Here is a 16,775-nt window from a genome sequence, read left to right on the forward strand (position 1 = left end):
GTCATGCTACAATTTCTGAGGAAAAAGGAAAATAAAAGCAGTTGTTCTTAAGCTTCAGAATTCAATGATGGTTCTACAACTCCCACTGTATTTATGCCTGTTCCCTGCCATTTTCAATAGGCAAATTTTACAGAAAGCTTTCCATTACCTCTATCCAACTGAGCAACACAAGAGAAAAAAAATACTAGGTGTTTCATTGAATGAAAACAGTAGATCTGCCATTACTTTTATTACAGACCTGCAATCCCTCATCAGCAACTCTGAGACCCCAAAAGTCTTTTGTACTTTCGGCCCTGCATGCACGATCTTTGTCCCCTGAGCAGCGATCAAACCTGTGCCCTCTGCATTGGAAGTGTTGAGTCCTAACCACTGGACTTCCTGGGAAGTCCCATGGCACATTTTTTTAAAGAAAATTCTGGATCCTAAATCCCCAAGAATTTCCGATAAAGAGGTACAGTATATTTACAGTTGTATAAACAAAAAAGAGCAACTGAAGCCTGGGGCTGCACACTACTGCCACCTGCTGACAGCAGCTTAGAAGCACAGACATAATCAAAATGGAAAACTTGAATCTCGCACACAGGGCTATGAACAGCACACTGGTGACCAACTGCTATGAAATAAATGCTCAGTGGTTGACGCAATATACTGGATCTTATGTGTTCCATGCACATCACACAACCTAGAAGCGGTTACCTTAGTTGCATGTGGTTCCATGGTTTGGTATCGCCTCTGACTCACCAGCGCTAGCTGCCCCTCTAAGCACTGTTACAAGTTGGTCTGGAACCCACAGGTGAGCAGGGATGCCACCAAAATGGAACCATTAAACTAACCTGTAACGGCTCCTGACCACTTGCTACAGAGTCATGAGCAATGTCAAGATTACAGGAATCTAAATAAACTACAGGCGGTGGCTGAAGTCTATGACGTCTATGAAGACTACACTAGATCTTAACAGACTATCAGACGATTTCCAAGTATCCACCATCTCTGCTTTAAACTATCATGGATACGTTCCCTAGTGCTCCTCAGGAATTCAATATCCTTACAAGTATATCTTGTTCACCCTCATAATTGTAACCTTTGGAACCCTAACTTCATCTTTTACTTTCTCTTCCTAACTACCATAGTTCGCAGTAGCTCTCTGGCACAGAGAAAATATGAAATGAAGATCTGTGGTTTAGGTTTTGTGATAACGAATTTCCATGGGATTATCTAACAGTAACAGGATTCACAAAACTAGGTCTAATGCCCTTTATGTTCAGGCTATTTTAGGAGAGATCACTCCACTCTCCAAAAAAACATGTTGCTAAATAAATCATATGGATGCAAACATAAATCTGCAAAAATTTAATACAAAGTCTCTTAAGTATAATATTAACCATACTTAATTTGAAATTCCACAATCAAAAATCCAAGGCAAAGCTGTCATTTTACAAATAAACTGAGACCCAGACAGAATAAAGGACCTGGTCCTTTATTTATTCCCGGAGCCGACTGCTCTTCCTCTGGACCCCGGCAGGATCTACATCTGCTTCATTCAACAAAAACAGGGACCTCCAATGGTATACCCACAGGGTCTGTGGGCCCCTCTGGTTCTATTCCTAATATACACTTTATTCACAGATTAAATCTTGGTTTCTCTTTCGTTCTTTTCTTCTCAAAAGGCCTAAATTCATGGACTGTTTAACTCAGTAATGAATTAGGACATTATGTGTCCAGATATTAAGAAATTTCTCTTGTCCAGTATCATTTTCAGGTAGTAACAGCAATTTACTTGCAGTACCTCTCTAAGATCTAGCTTCTAAGTAACGAGGTGGGGGGAAGTACAAACTGAGACACCATTTTAAGTGTTTCTACTCAGACTGACACAGTTAACCTGTTCTGGACATCAAATTCTAATCTGTAAGATTTTGTTATAGTGGTATCATTTTCAAATATGTTATTCTCAGGAATGGCAAAAAAAAAAAAAAAGTACTTAATATTGGGGGAAAAAACCATTAACAACTGTCTATTTCTAAGAACATAGCAGAATGGAATAACTGAAATCCAAAGAACTGCTCTAAAAATGAGTATGGGGCTTATTGAGGGGGAAAATCCAACTGTATTATAATTTAATTAAAGAAATTTACTCTCTAAAAAACATTTTCACACGCACTTTCATGACCATATTGCTTGAGGGAAACAAGATGACCGTGCAGGCAGTGTTTACGTGGGAACATAAGTGATATGTGTGTAATAGTACATTCTGGAAATGTATTTAAGACTGCAAGACATTTAAGATCTCAGGTTAAATGGACCGGTATTAAGAGTAGTACAAACCAAAACTGTACAATGTTATCATGTCTGCATCACTGTGACCCTTAACATGGTGCACATACAACCACCTAACCACAAGCCACAGTCGCCCAGGACAGAACGAGACCCCATTACGAGGCAGTAACAGATGTGTGACGCACAACACAATTCACAGCCTCCTCTCCCTGTCTCAGTGTGTGTAATCCGCTGGTAAAAGCTCCACACAGCAGAGAAACATTAGGTACTATTTAAAATAATGTACTGTTTATGGCCAAAAGAAGAGTTGAGTTTCTTGCCTAGCAAAGTCCTTTAATATCTTACATTACCCAATACAGTTAGAAGTCTAAATAAAAAGAAAAGCGTTAATGAAGATTCAATTTTGCATGGGAAATTCACTTTTCTCAATATGAATAAAATTTTTTTCATTAATTCATTTTAAATGGCAAAATCTTCTTCAGAACAGAAAAACAGAGCATCTCCAACAGCAATCTGAAGGCAACCACGTTATAGTTGTAGGGCACTGTCATCAGAACCACTGAGGAGCAAAATGAACTATCATTTCATTGCCCCTTTCTCACGGTCATGTAGGACCACATACCAAGGAGGTCCAGGAAGCAACAAAATGTGCTCCAGATGAAGTAGTTTCACAGAACAAACAGTCCTCACAAAATAGGATTATTTTATTCTTTTGCTCCTGAGAGTCAAGTTAACCAGTCCTTGGACTGCAGTCAAGACAAAGACAGAAGTTCTAAATCCTCAATCGTATCCACATCAGAACTATGCGGACATTTCTGTTGAGAAAAGGGGGAAGCCTTTTTCACAATAAAGAGAAAGAAAATAGCAAGACAAGGTGCTATGAATAGTGGGGCCACAGCAGGATGTATGGCGTTTGGTAAAACACACATGAGGTGACATTTAGGGAAAACGTTATTGCTCTGGGTGGAATACTGCACCACCTCAAAGAACAAAAGATGGTTAGGATTAATCACCTTTAATCAACATGTGTTTATAGGAAAAGTGCTTAAAGCTGTAGTTCTTAAAAAGGTGAGGATGAGAAAATTTTTGTTATTGTAAATGTTACCTACTTCATTAAACAATGAGCAATCTATATCTTTTTAAGTAATATCAGATTTGCTGTCAATCTATCAAATCCACAAATATAAAACCAGTTCAGGGACAGAAATGTTATTCAAACTTTATAAAACAAGTTAGAACCTTATAGAGTAATTTCTACGTCAAAAATATTTGTTAATTATTGCTTAAATATACAGCTGAATACACTCGTGAAATTTCCCAAATCATGACTGAGGAGACTTTTTTCTGAATGCTAACATTTATCCCAAGGAAGAGAGAAATGTTTAAGGGATGTGTAGACACTGCTTAACCACTGTGCAAAGTAGCCCAATTTCCCCCAAACAGTTTTAATAATGAACATCACTGAAGTGACTCAGGAACTGGAAACAAGACCATGTGATCACACTCAAGCTCTATGAAGTCAGCCAAAGGATTTCTTCAAGATAATCACAGTTGGCACTTCCTCAGTATAGACAGTACGATTTTATATAAACTTCCTTGTTCTAAAAGAAAAGGTCTGAATGGATAAATCAACATGCGGCAGTATAAAGTTTTTTAATGCAATCTTCTATAAGAAGTAATTAAAATGTAAAAGCCAAACAGTCTAACATGGAACGTGATTTCCTTCGAGATACACTTGATCCAGTCTCCTTCTCTGCCCTCCAATCACCTGAACTGGCAGAGTCATTGTACTGCTAATCCTCAGAGTGAAACGGCTCCTATCTTATTTCAACTCACTCTCTTCCATAATGATGGTCTCAGGAGTGGCATTTCTGAACATAATTTTACCTAGCGTGAGGGCAGGTACAAGAATCTTCATAAAGTTTTAAAGCTACAGAGTCCTATCCAGGGACCCAAACGTGATCTGTGTCCTCAAGGGCAGAGGAAAACCAATGCCTATATAGTGAAGGGGTGCTTAGGGTTGACATAAAAAACAGAATTTTATATTTTCATCAGATGTTTTTACAAAGAAAATGTCCCTAGGACATATTAACATCATCTTTTATATGTGTGTATGTGTGTACATGAATGTACACACATACACCCACACACATATATATACAAGTGTGTATATGTATATATGTGTGTGTGTATATATATATATATATATATATATATATATATATAATTATTATTGCTTGGGATGCTACAGAAAGCCACCAGTGAGGAAAGGACACCAAGGTTTTAATACAGGGAACAGAGAGGTCGGCCTGCAGTATGGACTCACATAACAGTTCACCAGCATCCACACCAGGATCAACAGCATTCCCTCATCTGTTTTTGGTACAAAAGATGGTATCTCTCTACATAAGCTTGTAAGGCTTTAGGAACTAAAGCATAAATCAAACAAACAAAACCCCCAGAAAAACAAAACAAAAACCCCAGCCCATTAGTTTACAGTTTATTTTAAAAATTCTGAAAGACACTGCAAGTTCTAAACTTTTAGTAGGTGCTCCCCACACACAACCATTCGGTCAGAAACCCAGCAGAAGAGCCCCCTTTCCAGGAAGCTTTGCAACAGCAGAGTGGTGCAATATGGATGTTTCTTACTACAAGAAAAAATTATACATGGCACATTCTCATTCATATTTTGTAATGTAAAAAGTTACAAACATACCTAATCAAATAAATAATAATAAAAAAAAAAGAATTTGAATGTATTTGTAAGTATCCTAAAACCACTACATAGAATAATGGCAACTTCACTCACAGATTATTTACATGGTAGTACCCGGTGTGGGTGCACTGCTACAAAACCCAGAACAGGAGGAGTAAACCTGAAATGTTTCCATAATGAAGATCTAGCAGCATGACTGCCTAACGCTGTTATCCTGACTGCTTCTGAATCCTTCCTTTTTTTAGTCTGTGTCTTCATCCAGTTCGTAATTGTCTTTATCATAAATATCTTTTACTAAAAGAACCCGTACGAGCATGTTTTCCAAGGTGTTTCGGTCCAGTGAGGCGGACGTGTACCAGACAGGGCTGTCTGCAGAGCTAGAGCATTCTGGTTGCAAATAAAAAACATCCATTCTCTGATTAAGATTCTGTGGACTTTGGAAGAAAGAAGAAAGTCAATTTCACAGTATGTATACAAAATTCCTCACAACTTATTTTTTTATTTTAAGAATAATTCTGCTACCATTACCACATTACATGGGAGGACCACATGCATGATTAACTACATTAAATATTCTATCACTTGAGACATTCTGAAAGTTAATTTCTATAATAAGAGTATTTTCCCACCATAATTTAAATTCTGTATTTCACTGAAACCAAGACATCATCGATAGAAACATTATTTTTAATCATTATTTTAATACTGCCATTAAACAAGTAAAGCACTGCCAATTATAATACTTCAAGATTCATCCCAGTTCCAGAGACAGAATAAAATATGACTGGAAGATCCAAATACTGGTGTAGCCACAGAGGGCTACCCAAAACCACCTGAAATACTAATTATTAAAAATAATCATCCTAGAGGTGACATTACTGTTTTTATGGTTCTTGACAGCTAACCTGGGGACAGTTTATAAAACTGATTACCTAAGAAAATACATTCTGAGTTCATGTTTACCTTTTAAAAATTAGAGGGTACATATATAAAATAATGAACAAGCATACAATAATTTGTGATCTCTAAAAATTTCACTGGCTGCAAGAGAGACTCACAGCCCCCAAACTTTACACTGTTTACTGTCTCACCCTCTACAACAGCAATAACTTCCTTAGTAGAGAGCAATTTCTTAACATATGCTTAAGAGATACAAGCTGGGTGCTTTATAACAGGACTAAAAACATAATTGAAATAAGAAAAGAGAAAAATTTTAAAAAGGATCAATGAAAAAAAGTCACCTCTGATAAATTCACAGCACCTAACTGTTGCTACCATTTAAAAAAATCAAGTATCATAAATACTCACCTCTTAGACAAGTAGCATTCAAACATTTTCACAGGACATCTAGAAGGATTGGCTGTATTTTCAATTTGTTCAAATACTGGCTCATCATCTTCATGTTTTCTTTTTCCAGTAGTAATTTTATCTTAAGAAATAAAAATCACATAAACTCTCTACGACCAGCCTTCAAGAAAGGTGACCCGACTCACTGTGTTCACTCCCACTGCTCTTACACCAAAGGACGGGACCGGGTGTGCTCAGAGCCAGAAGCTGTGGCTTCTGTTAATTCCTAATTTTAACACGACATGGGCTGTCTTATCTTATGGAAGCGATAGTCCTTGAGTTCTTAACAAGGGACCTATGTGGCCTCCAGTCAGGCAAGAAGCAGCTATCCCTGCCACAGCCAATCCCAAAAGAGACCGGTTACACTACCTTCACTATCTGTTCCGCACAAGGAAGACACTTGGTACCGAAGACAGGCTTTATTTTCCATGGTTAAAGGGTTTTTTTTCCAGTGCCTAAACACAGTGCCAAAGGAAAGCCGTAAGTGCTGTTCCACTGTTTTCAGGCCAAAATACTTAGTGTTAAAGTAGAACAGGGTGTTCAGAAGAGCTACTGGAGAGTGTGATCCTAGCTGTTTTATCCTCCACAGATAATCTTCTTCAACTCGAGAAAATATTGACCCTTAAATAGAGAGAAATATTTTTAAAGAATTACAATAAACAGTTTTCCTGTAACCGTCTAGGAACAGATAGTTAATTCAAGAACAAACCTAATCCAATCCTCCATTCACTCCAGGGCAACTAGAATGAATTTCAGCATCCCCTACATGGCTCTGAAACAACACAGAGCCAGAACCATAACACACTACACAATTAGACCCTGGGGCCAGGCCTGGGGTCTGCTCCTGGTCTTCCAGGTGACGAGCAGACTGTGGTCAGAAGGGGATTTAAATCTGTAGAAATCCTGAAAAAAATAGGTCATTTCCATTCAAACAAGTTTTCTTTATACGTCTAAAACAGGTTTCTAAGAGAAATTTATATCAGAATCTCTACTAAAGGGCTTGAGAAACAAACATCCAGTTTATTTCTTATTCTAGAGAAACTGAGTCACATTTATCACAAAGTTCTTCATAAACACTAGTTATCAATCACATTCAGTTCTAATTCAACAAAGGATGATCTGATACATTCATAAATAAGTACTCTCTAATTTAAATTATTTCTTAATTTTAGCCACACTTTCTATAAAAACAAGGAGATCCCAGCAGAAAGTCACTGCTACTGTATTTAAAGGAGCATTACCATCTGGAAGTATGCTTGGTTGCCAACTTCGGAGTATCTTATTCAATTCTTGCTCAAATGTCTGGTATCCTGGATCAATAAATATGTTGTCTTTTCGATTACTACCACACAAGTACTGAAAAAAAAAAAAAAAAAAACACACACCTTGAAGGAGAATCAACTAATTGTATATCACTTATACTCTTTATTTCCTAAGAAAAAAATAAACGCCTTATATGTCTATTAGCACACTTATAAAATCGGAAATTATCTTTATCTATATACTTAGAAAATGAAAGAAACGTTAAGTTGACAATTAATCTGTTCCTGAAAACACTCCAAGCTGAGGTATACACCTAAGAACTCAGGATGTAAGAGGATGAGAGCTGTCAGTCTGTCAGGTAAGAACACAGCAGGTGGCTCCACTACTACATACAGGGTCCAGGGGACGCAGGTTGAGGCTCGGGGCGGGGGCTGGCTTCCCACACCTGTGATGGCCTCGCTGAGCAGCCCAAGAGGCTCTCTATGCTCCACTCTCCTCAAGTCAGTGCAAACTTATGAATCTTATCGCTTCCTATGACAATCCTTAACAGTGAGAGTTGTTAAAGAATGATGTAAACACCAAAGTCCATCTCCAATGAGTAAAAATAAAGTATAAGGGAAACATGGGACGAGCACAAAGCCTGGGAGGTGGGAACCAGGACCATACACAGCATTAGAGTGTCATGTATGTAATGGGGCACGAAGATATGAAGGGTGATAATAAGTCACTGAAGATGCATGTTGAAAATCCATTAGAAATCACCTAAGATGCATAAAAAATAAACCAATGGTGGAAGTAAAAGTATACAAAACTATACACAGAGCAGCTAAGAAAATCCTTTACAATTCCCTAGTATTTTCAAAAAGGTCAGTTTTCATTCCAATCCCAAAGAAGGGCAATGCCAAAGAATGTTAAAACTATCATACAATTGCTCTCATTTCACATGCTAGCAAGGTTATGCTCAAAATCCTTCAAGCTAAGCTTCAACAGAATGTGAACCAAGAACTTTCAGATGTACAAGGTGGGTTTCGAAGAGGCAGAGTAACCAGAGAGCAAATTGCCAATATTCATTAGATTACAGAAAAAGCAAGGGACTTCCAGAAAAACATCTACTTTTGCTTCATTGACTACACCAAAGCCTTTGATTATGTGGATCACAACAAACTGTGGAAAATTCTGAAAGAGACGGGAATACCAGACTACCTTACTTGTCTCCTAAGAAACCTGTATGGGGGTCAAGAAGCAACAATTAGAACTGGACATGGAACAATTGACTGGTTCAAAATTGGGGAAGGAGCACGTCAAGGCTATATATATTGTCACCCTGCTTATTTAAATCATATGCAGAGTACATCATGCGAAATGCCAGGCTGGATAAATCACAAGCTGGAATTAAAGACTGCCAGGAGAAATATCAACAACCTCAGACAGGCAGATGATACCACTATAATGGCAGAAAGTGAAGAGGAACTAAAGAGCCTCTTAATGAGGGTGAAAGAGGAGAGTGAAAAAGCTGTCTCGAAACTCATCATACAAAAAAACTAAGATCACGGCATCTGGTCCCATCACCTCATGGCAAAACAGAAAAGGAAAAAATGAAAGCAGTGACAAGATTTTATTTTCCGGGGCTCCAAAATTACTATGGACAGTGACTGCATCCATGAAATTAAAAGACACTTGCTTCTTAGAAGGAAAGCTACAACAAACCTAGACAGCCTATTAAAATGCAGAGACATCACTTTGCCAACAAAGCTATGGTTTTTCTAGTAGTCATGTATGGATATGAGAGTTGGACCATAAAGAAGGCTGAATGCTTAAGAACTGATGCTTTGGAATTGTGCTGGAGAAGACTCTTGAGAGTCCCATGGACTGCAAGGAGATCAAACCAGTCAATCCTAAAGGAAATCAACCCTGAATATTCACTGGAAGGACTGATGCTGAAGCTCCAATACTTTGGCCACCTGATGCAAAGAGCCAACTCACTGGAAAAGACCCTAATGTTGGCAGACACTGAGGGCAAAAGGAGAAGAGGATGGCAGAGGATGAGATGGTTAGATAGCAACACTGACTCAATGGACATGAATTTGAGAAAACTCCTAGAGATCCTGAAGGACAAGGGACCCTGGTGTGCTGCAGTTCCCAGGGTTGAAAAGAGTATAACACAACTTAGCAACTGAACAACAAAAACCCTATTTCAAGTAAATTATCTTTGCCTTGCTTGGTAAGCCAATAAATCCTTACGTTACATGATATCTTAGAAGAAAACATTTTTCTCTAGAAGCACTGCCATAACAACCTTCCTTAACAACATTGTATTTCAGAGCTGTGGAATTACTGACCTCCTGAATTCCAAGGCAGAGATAGTAGATGCTATCGGGTGCGTAGCTCTCCCCATTGGGCCTTCGGATCTCATTGACAAAGTGGGCCAGGCCGTAGTCCAGCTCAGCCGTGGTGTGAGAGAGCAGATCCTCTTTCAACTTCACTGACTTAGCTAAGAAAAGAAATTTTACTGTCTGAAGATTAAGAAACCTCCTGAAATCACTTTATTCTATAAGAATTCAAATGTATTTTAAGTTCTAGTCATCCTATTCAAAGGTGGTGGATAACAAAAAGCCTGATCTTAAACAGGAACCAGTGAAGACAGAACCAGAGCACTTACGAGGTGTCAGCCCATCTAACACCAGAAGGTCTTCCTCGAACCGCCTCGTCCGGACCCAGTGTCTCCAAGCATTGACCCCATACGCGTACTTGAAAGGGAAGCTGCACTCGGAATTGTCAGAGCTGTCGTCGTGAGACTGGTACCCTGACACCGCCTTCCTCTTGGTGCCCTGGTCATGAAACACCATAGTCACATCTTCTCTTCCTTAAGCCTATTTATCTCACGACTTTAAGTAAGCCATCTCTCAACAAATGCATATTACAGAGAGCTGACTGGAACTTCTGATTTGAGAACAGCTACCTACAACATGAAATCTCTCTCCAAGAATGCTGTATTTGTGCATAAATTACTTTGTATAACAAAATCATATTAACTTTTGCTGTGAGAGTGACTGATGATGAGATAATAAAGACACAAATAATAAACTAAAGATCTGAAGTAAGAGGATTCCAAATATTTATGTAAGACAGAACTAAAGAACTTCTCCCAAGCTCCACCTTAGGGAATAACTCAGTTCCTCCTGCTTCCCTGATGTACTGTTTGCCACACAAAAACTTGGAATTTGGATATAATCCAATTCTTCTATTTTCCCTCTTGTTCCTGAGCTTTTGGTGTCAGATCTAAGAAACTATGCCTGACACAAGTTGAACAAGATTTAGGCCTCTGTTTTCTTCCCAGAGTTCTAGTTCTTACATCCAGGTCTCTGACTCACTCTGAGTTCATTTATGTGCGTGGTGTCAAGTAAAAGTCCCATTTCATCCTACCACAGGTCTCACTCCTCTTTCAATTTTTCCTTTCTTTATGGAGAAATTCGTCAAAGTCATCTTTTTCTTTTATTTAGATCTTGCTTTATGTTGGAAACCAGAAATACAGCAAGTTGTTACTAAAACTTTCAGAACAATGATACCTGTTCGTTTGTTTAGGTCTGAGAGCCCTGAATGACTGAATTCTCCAGCACATCTTCCTATGTGCTAGAAGGCTTCACAGAGACCAAACATAACCAACTGTGAACCCCAGCCTCACCAAAAGTCACAGGGGGGAAAACAGTATCAACTGCTGTAAAAGTAGTGAATTTACTTTTGTAGAAAGTATGTCAGCCTTTAATCAAGATAAAAATTAAAAATAAAAGCTAAGTTGCAATGATACTCACTCTTCTATGAAGGTACAACAGAAGATCCTTTACTTAGAAATGAAGTAATAAAAACTTTACCTTTAAGCCATTTTAATCCTGGAAAAGGAAGTATCTTCCCATATTCTGGTGTACAACTGAAGCTCACTACTCGCACAGATGTGATATGAGTACAAGAACACCATCATGATTCATACCTTTTTCTTAGATCGAGGTCTAGGCTGTTCCTCATATTCTTCTCCAAAAACAGGTGGTAATAAAAACTCATTTTCCATGTCAAGCTCCTCAGCAGCTGACAATCAAATCAGAAGAACTTTCACTCCAAACATAATAGCACAGGCTTGCATCACATAAACTCAACCAACAAAAGGACCAATCCCTGACTCTGCACAATACCACGCACAGGGCAGCCTGTGCTGGCTGAAGAACCATTTCTCTACCTAACCTGATCTATGAGATCTGATAACATCTGTTTAGACTCTTAAAACACAAGTATAATGCATATCAACATGGAATTTCACGGAATGTGTGATAGAAAAATTACTAAAACCTGAAATTCAATTACAGGATCTACATGATCTCAGCACAAATCTATTTCAAGCTATTACATCTCTTCCAAAGTTAAACGCTTTATATCCTGTTCAGTACGCTCACTGGCCTTAAGTAGATTAAGAAAATAATGAAAAACAGAACACACTTCTTTTACAACAAAAGACCTAAACACATCTTTATTCCCTGTGAAGGTTAACTTAATTTTCAAAAAGGTTTTAAGAAAAATACTATCAATATTTTATTTAAATTTTTAAAAAGACACCAAACACTTCTTTATTCTTTATCTCTAAAAGTTCCTATAATGAAATAGTTTTAAGGTTTTTAAGGCTCTTGGAAATCCTGTTAATTAAGCTCCTACAATTCAACATGTGCTTCCTTTTGGAAGAAAACTGTTGAGTTTTATTTGCATGAAAAAGACAAATAACAGTACAGGCAATGACATGAACACGAGATTGTTTCATAACCACAATGATGACCCCATAGCTAAAGTCTAGAAACACACTTCATACTCCAAGAGCAAAACTGCATGCTCAGTACCTCTGGGAAAGTCTATTTCAATATCCAAGTCTGGCTCATATGGCACATCGGGCATGCTGGACTGGGTCTCCGGCTCAGCACTCTTCAAGAGGTCAGAACCAATTATGTCCGTTTCAATAATGACATCTGTAATCAAGCCGTAGTATCATCAGAAAACAAAACAGAAAACTGCAACAATACTGATATTTAATCTGTGAAAAGATACTTAATTATAAATGCAAAATAAGAATCTTTAATTTATCACAAAAGGAAAGAACATGCATCTACCTTCAAATATAAGCTACTATAAGCTTTGAATTAGATAATCATGAATACACAAAAACTTTCAATCCTGTAAGTTTTCACTGTGCCTCTACAAAGAGAAAAAGCATGTTTTAAGAGTAAACAACTCTATAGAGTATTTCTAAGAGCAATCTCTGGTCAAAAATAAACTTATGAGCACAGACAACTGGAATTTTCAACATTCTTTTTGAATTGTGACCTAGGTTTTCCACATCATTCAATACATGCTTATTTACAATTGTCTTCTAATGTTTTGAATAGTTGTTTTAAACACTTTTGTACTGAAACCCACTGAGAAAGGCATTTTACTGAATTCAGGGTGCGGTGGGAAACAGACATGTGCACACTGGAAACAAAAGTTGTACAAAATAACAGCCTTTCTAGGAGGGATTCATGCTGACACAGCTCCGCGCTCTGGGTGAGGGGAACGGGAGTACGAACATGGAGAAACGTGCTCAGACACAGAAGCATCCAGCACACACGCATCCAGCTACCCCATCTGGCCAGCACTGCCCTAACACAAGCCCTGGTTTAAATAATCCAACTTACTTTCTTCGTATAAATGAATAAAACAAAACTGGGGATAACCATCGTAAAATAACAGTTTGGATATTTATAAAACCTACTATAAAGTCAGTTTTGTGTCTGAGCTCACCCACTGAAACAAGCATTAATTTAGATTTGATTTTAAAAACCAAATCTTGTCAACCATTAAAAGAGACTGTTTGAAATAGGTTATAAATTGCTGGGCTTGAACATGGGCTTGGCATCACAGAGCAACTGCAGATCTGATGTGGGTCTCAACCTGCAATCACCTCTGCAGCAGTGCGTCCCCCACACCTCCCCAGGCTGAAGTTCAGTGAGGGGCCAGCCCAGACCCCCACCCGCTCTGCCCACCCTGGGCAGTGGGGAGCTCACTGTGGAGGTCGGCGCCTTCCGCCTTCCCCTCGTCCTCAGTCATGTCCGTCATGGTCAGCAGCTCTGTGCCCAGGGCATCTGAAGAACCTGTGCTTTTCAGCTCTTCGGGCACAGCAGTCTTCTCACCACTGTCCAGGGGGGCAGGGAGAAACACAGGGACTGGCACCTAAGGGAACAGAGGACCTACTATCAGGCTCACTCGCTTACAAGGTATTTTTCTAAATTAAAAATTACTCTGACATGTGATCTACTTCATAATACTGGATTTCTTAGAAACTTTGGAAAGTCACAAGGAAAGCCCCAAATACAGGCAGCTACTTTTTGAAGTAAAAATTAATTTCTGAGGTTACTGCCATCACCAGAGGCCTCCAGCAGCCACACCCTGCACAGGGACCCAGCAGTGCACATGACGACATCTGTATGTGGCTCCATACCATGTGTGAACCTTCTGGCTCACAAATCTTACTTTCTTCTAAAACAAACATGAATACAAAACATAGTATATGTAAAGCAGACACAGACATAGGTTGGAACTATTTACCTAATATCTAATTAAACACAGAGTAACCCTTGGCAAGGAGAAGGCGATGGCACCCCACTCCAGTACTCTTGCCTGGAAAATCCCATGGACGGTGGAGCCTGTAGGCTGCAGTCCATGGGGTCACGAAGAGTCGGACATGACTGAGCGACTTCACTTTCACTTTTCACTTTCATGCACTGGAGAAGGAAATGGCAACCCACTCCAGTGTTCTTGCCTGGAGAATCCCAGGGATGTGGGAGCCTGTTGGGCTGCCGTCTATGGGGTCGCACAGAGTCGGACACGACTGAAGTGACTTAGCAGCAGCAGCAACCCTTGGCAGAGCCTCCAACAGATTCAAGTGAAGGTCAGAAGCAGCCACGCCTCATCCTTGCCCACTGAGCCCACACGTTTGGTGGGGGGGGAGCCCATGCAGTGTGACTTACGGGCACAGGCACGGTGGTGGGCACGGGGATGCTCTGGCTGTACATGTGCATGGGCACTGGGATGTACACAGGCACAGGGATGGGCACAGGCACGTACTCCGTCCTCCAGTCGCCATCTGGGGACACAGAAGGCAGTCAGGGAGCAACCAGCCTCAACCGCCACCCACCCAGCTGCTCAGGGTGCCCTGAGTACCCATTTTAAAAAATGCCCAGTTTTCACAAAATTAGTTAAGTTAAAAACAACAAAACTGAATGCAGTAGCCATTCTAACTTATAGAAAGCACTGCATGTGGGAATCTTAGCTTCTGCAGTGGAAGTGGGGAGTCTAACCCCTGGACCACAGGGAAGTCCCTAGACTTGTTTTTTAACAAGAAAGAAAACATTTTTTGAAATATAATATGGTTCCAGACACCCCGGCACACTCCCCTCACACTCCCCTCAAAAAGGTTTACTTAAACAACAGAATACAGCTAACATTTAAATTTGGTGAAAATACAGGTTTGAATGATTTCAACTCACTCTGACAAGGAAACAGAATAGTTATGGTTACAGATCACACTCAAAGAGATGGTATTCTCAGAGGAGCTCACTTAACTTCAGTGGGCCCTGGCCCCCAAGGAAACCAGGTCACTGGTGACATAACTTGCACACCTCTGTAGAGACTGATCTTTATTAATGACTGTAAATGATATGCTGTATTCTGAAGGCATGTCTAGAACCAGAAAATCAACAGAAAGTGACAAAACAACCCAACAAATATACTCTGAAGCCACTGCTGAAAAGATTATGGATGTCACTCAAGGGCAGGGCCTGGGTCACCTGTCTGACAGGACTTGCTCTGCATGTGGGGTTTGCAGTAGGTCGCCTTGGTCATAGTCAAAGGTTTGCACAGAACTGCCTTGTTCTTCATCTCCTTGTTGGGGGTTGGAGAAGGGGGTGGTGCTGAACCCTACAGAGAAACAAAGAGAGACATTTTATTTCTGCCTCGAATTTTTACTGCTTTTGCTATTAAAAAATATCCAGTGTGTTCCAGTGGAGGGAACACACATGGAACCAATGTGAACCTACCCCAACTATCGGCAAAGCGCAGTAATTACCCCTCTACAGATCTGCTCGTCAAGACACCACAGCACACTGTCTGGTCCTGCAGCATGTGGGGTCTTAGCTCTCCACCAGGGTGTGAACCTGCACCCACCCCACTGGGAAGTGTGGGGTCTTAACCAGTGGACTGCCAGTAAGTCCCCACAGCAAAATTTTTTAAAATATAAGAGACAAGTCTCACTCCTAAGTGAAAAAGCAAGGTTGTTAACCCAGTATTTTAAAATAATTAGGCTCTTTTTGAGAAAGAAAAAAATTATTGAAATTATTATGGCTTTCTGATACTCTGGGTTTTTCTACTACATAAACTGTTAATGTGGTACTAACTCTGAAAAGAAAAATGATGAAAAGAATTGCCATAAATGCTATTAAACCTTAAGCTGTGTGTTTCAGGGTAATTTTAGAAACGTATCAATAGTCTATCAGATGCTTCAGCCTGTTCACATCACACACACATGCACACACACGCATACACTCTATAAAGGAAGCTGAAGCCCTGTCCCTAAAGGCAGAAACAAAGGTGCTATGGGGAGAGCGATAGAAAAAATGTGGGCACCAAACCCAGGCAAGTTGGGTCTTAACAGAGAAATGCTCTCGAAGCCCCTTATGAACCAGAGGTCCAAGTCAAGACGTCCTGGTCGCCCGTGCTCCACTCCTGTCACTCTACAAACAGGGCACCATGTCAACTAAACTTGGTCACCTGGTAAAAGTTCCTTCCTTTCCTGTTAGTCAACAGGCAAGGTCTATACCTATTGAAAACGAATGCTGAAGGACCCCCAATAATGAAGACTACAATGACAACAGCCACCACACCTCCTGAGTGTCTGCTGCAGGGCTGGGTGTCTGTGTCCCCTAAACTTCACACTGAGATGGAACCCCAACTGGATGGCACCTGAAGGCATGGCCTTTGGAAGGCGATAAGGTCATGAATGGGCTTGGGGCCCTCACAGAAGGGCCCCCACAGCCCCTCCCCTCCCATAAGGACACATGGCAAGACAGGAAGAGGAAGCAGGAAGAGACCCTCGCTAGGCCCTGGG

At 40.0% G+C, this 16,775-nt stretch overlaps 1 protein-coding gene across 8 annotated transcripts in view; it reads right to left on the reverse strand.

Moving 5' to 3' along the window:
- Positions 1-4,761: 4,761 nt before the first annotated feature.
- ZMYM2 (zinc finger MYM-type containing 2) overlaps positions 4,762-16,775 on the reverse strand; it is a 62,817-nt gene continuing 50,803 nt past the window's right edge. For all 8 annotated transcript variants that reach the window (XM_061435019.1, XM_061435023.1, XM_061435018.1 and 5 more), the window contains 11 exons: positions 15,460-15,589; positions 14,641-14,756; positions 13,678-13,843; positions 12,478-12,603; positions 11,586-11,680; positions 10,260-10,428; positions 9,940-10,091; positions 7,579-7,693; positions 6,707-6,958; positions 6,299-6,419; positions 4,762-5,424 (listed from right to left, as the gene is read on the reverse strand). In XM_061435019.1, coding sequence (XP_061291003.1) covers positions 5,232-5,424; positions 6,299-6,419; positions 6,707-6,958; positions 7,579-7,693; positions 9,940-10,091; positions 10,260-10,428; positions 11,586-11,680; positions 12,478-12,603; positions 13,678-13,843; positions 14,641-14,756; positions 15,460-15,589 — 1,635 coding nt within the window. In that variant the 3' untranslated portion in view covers positions 4,762-5,231. The remainder of the gene's footprint in view (positions 5,425-6,298; positions 6,420-6,706; positions 6,959-7,578; positions 7,694-9,939; positions 10,092-10,259; positions 10,429-11,585; positions 11,681-12,477; positions 12,604-13,677; positions 13,844-14,640; positions 14,757-15,459; positions 15,590-16,775) is intronic.

Source organism: Bos javanicus, chromosome 12 (assembly GCF_032452875.1).
Source record: "Bos javanicus breed banteng chromosome 12, ARS-OSU_banteng_1.0, whole genome shotgun sequence".
Taxonomy (NCBI): Eukaryota; Metazoa; Chordata; class Mammalia; order Artiodactyla; family Bovidae; genus Bos; species Bos javanicus.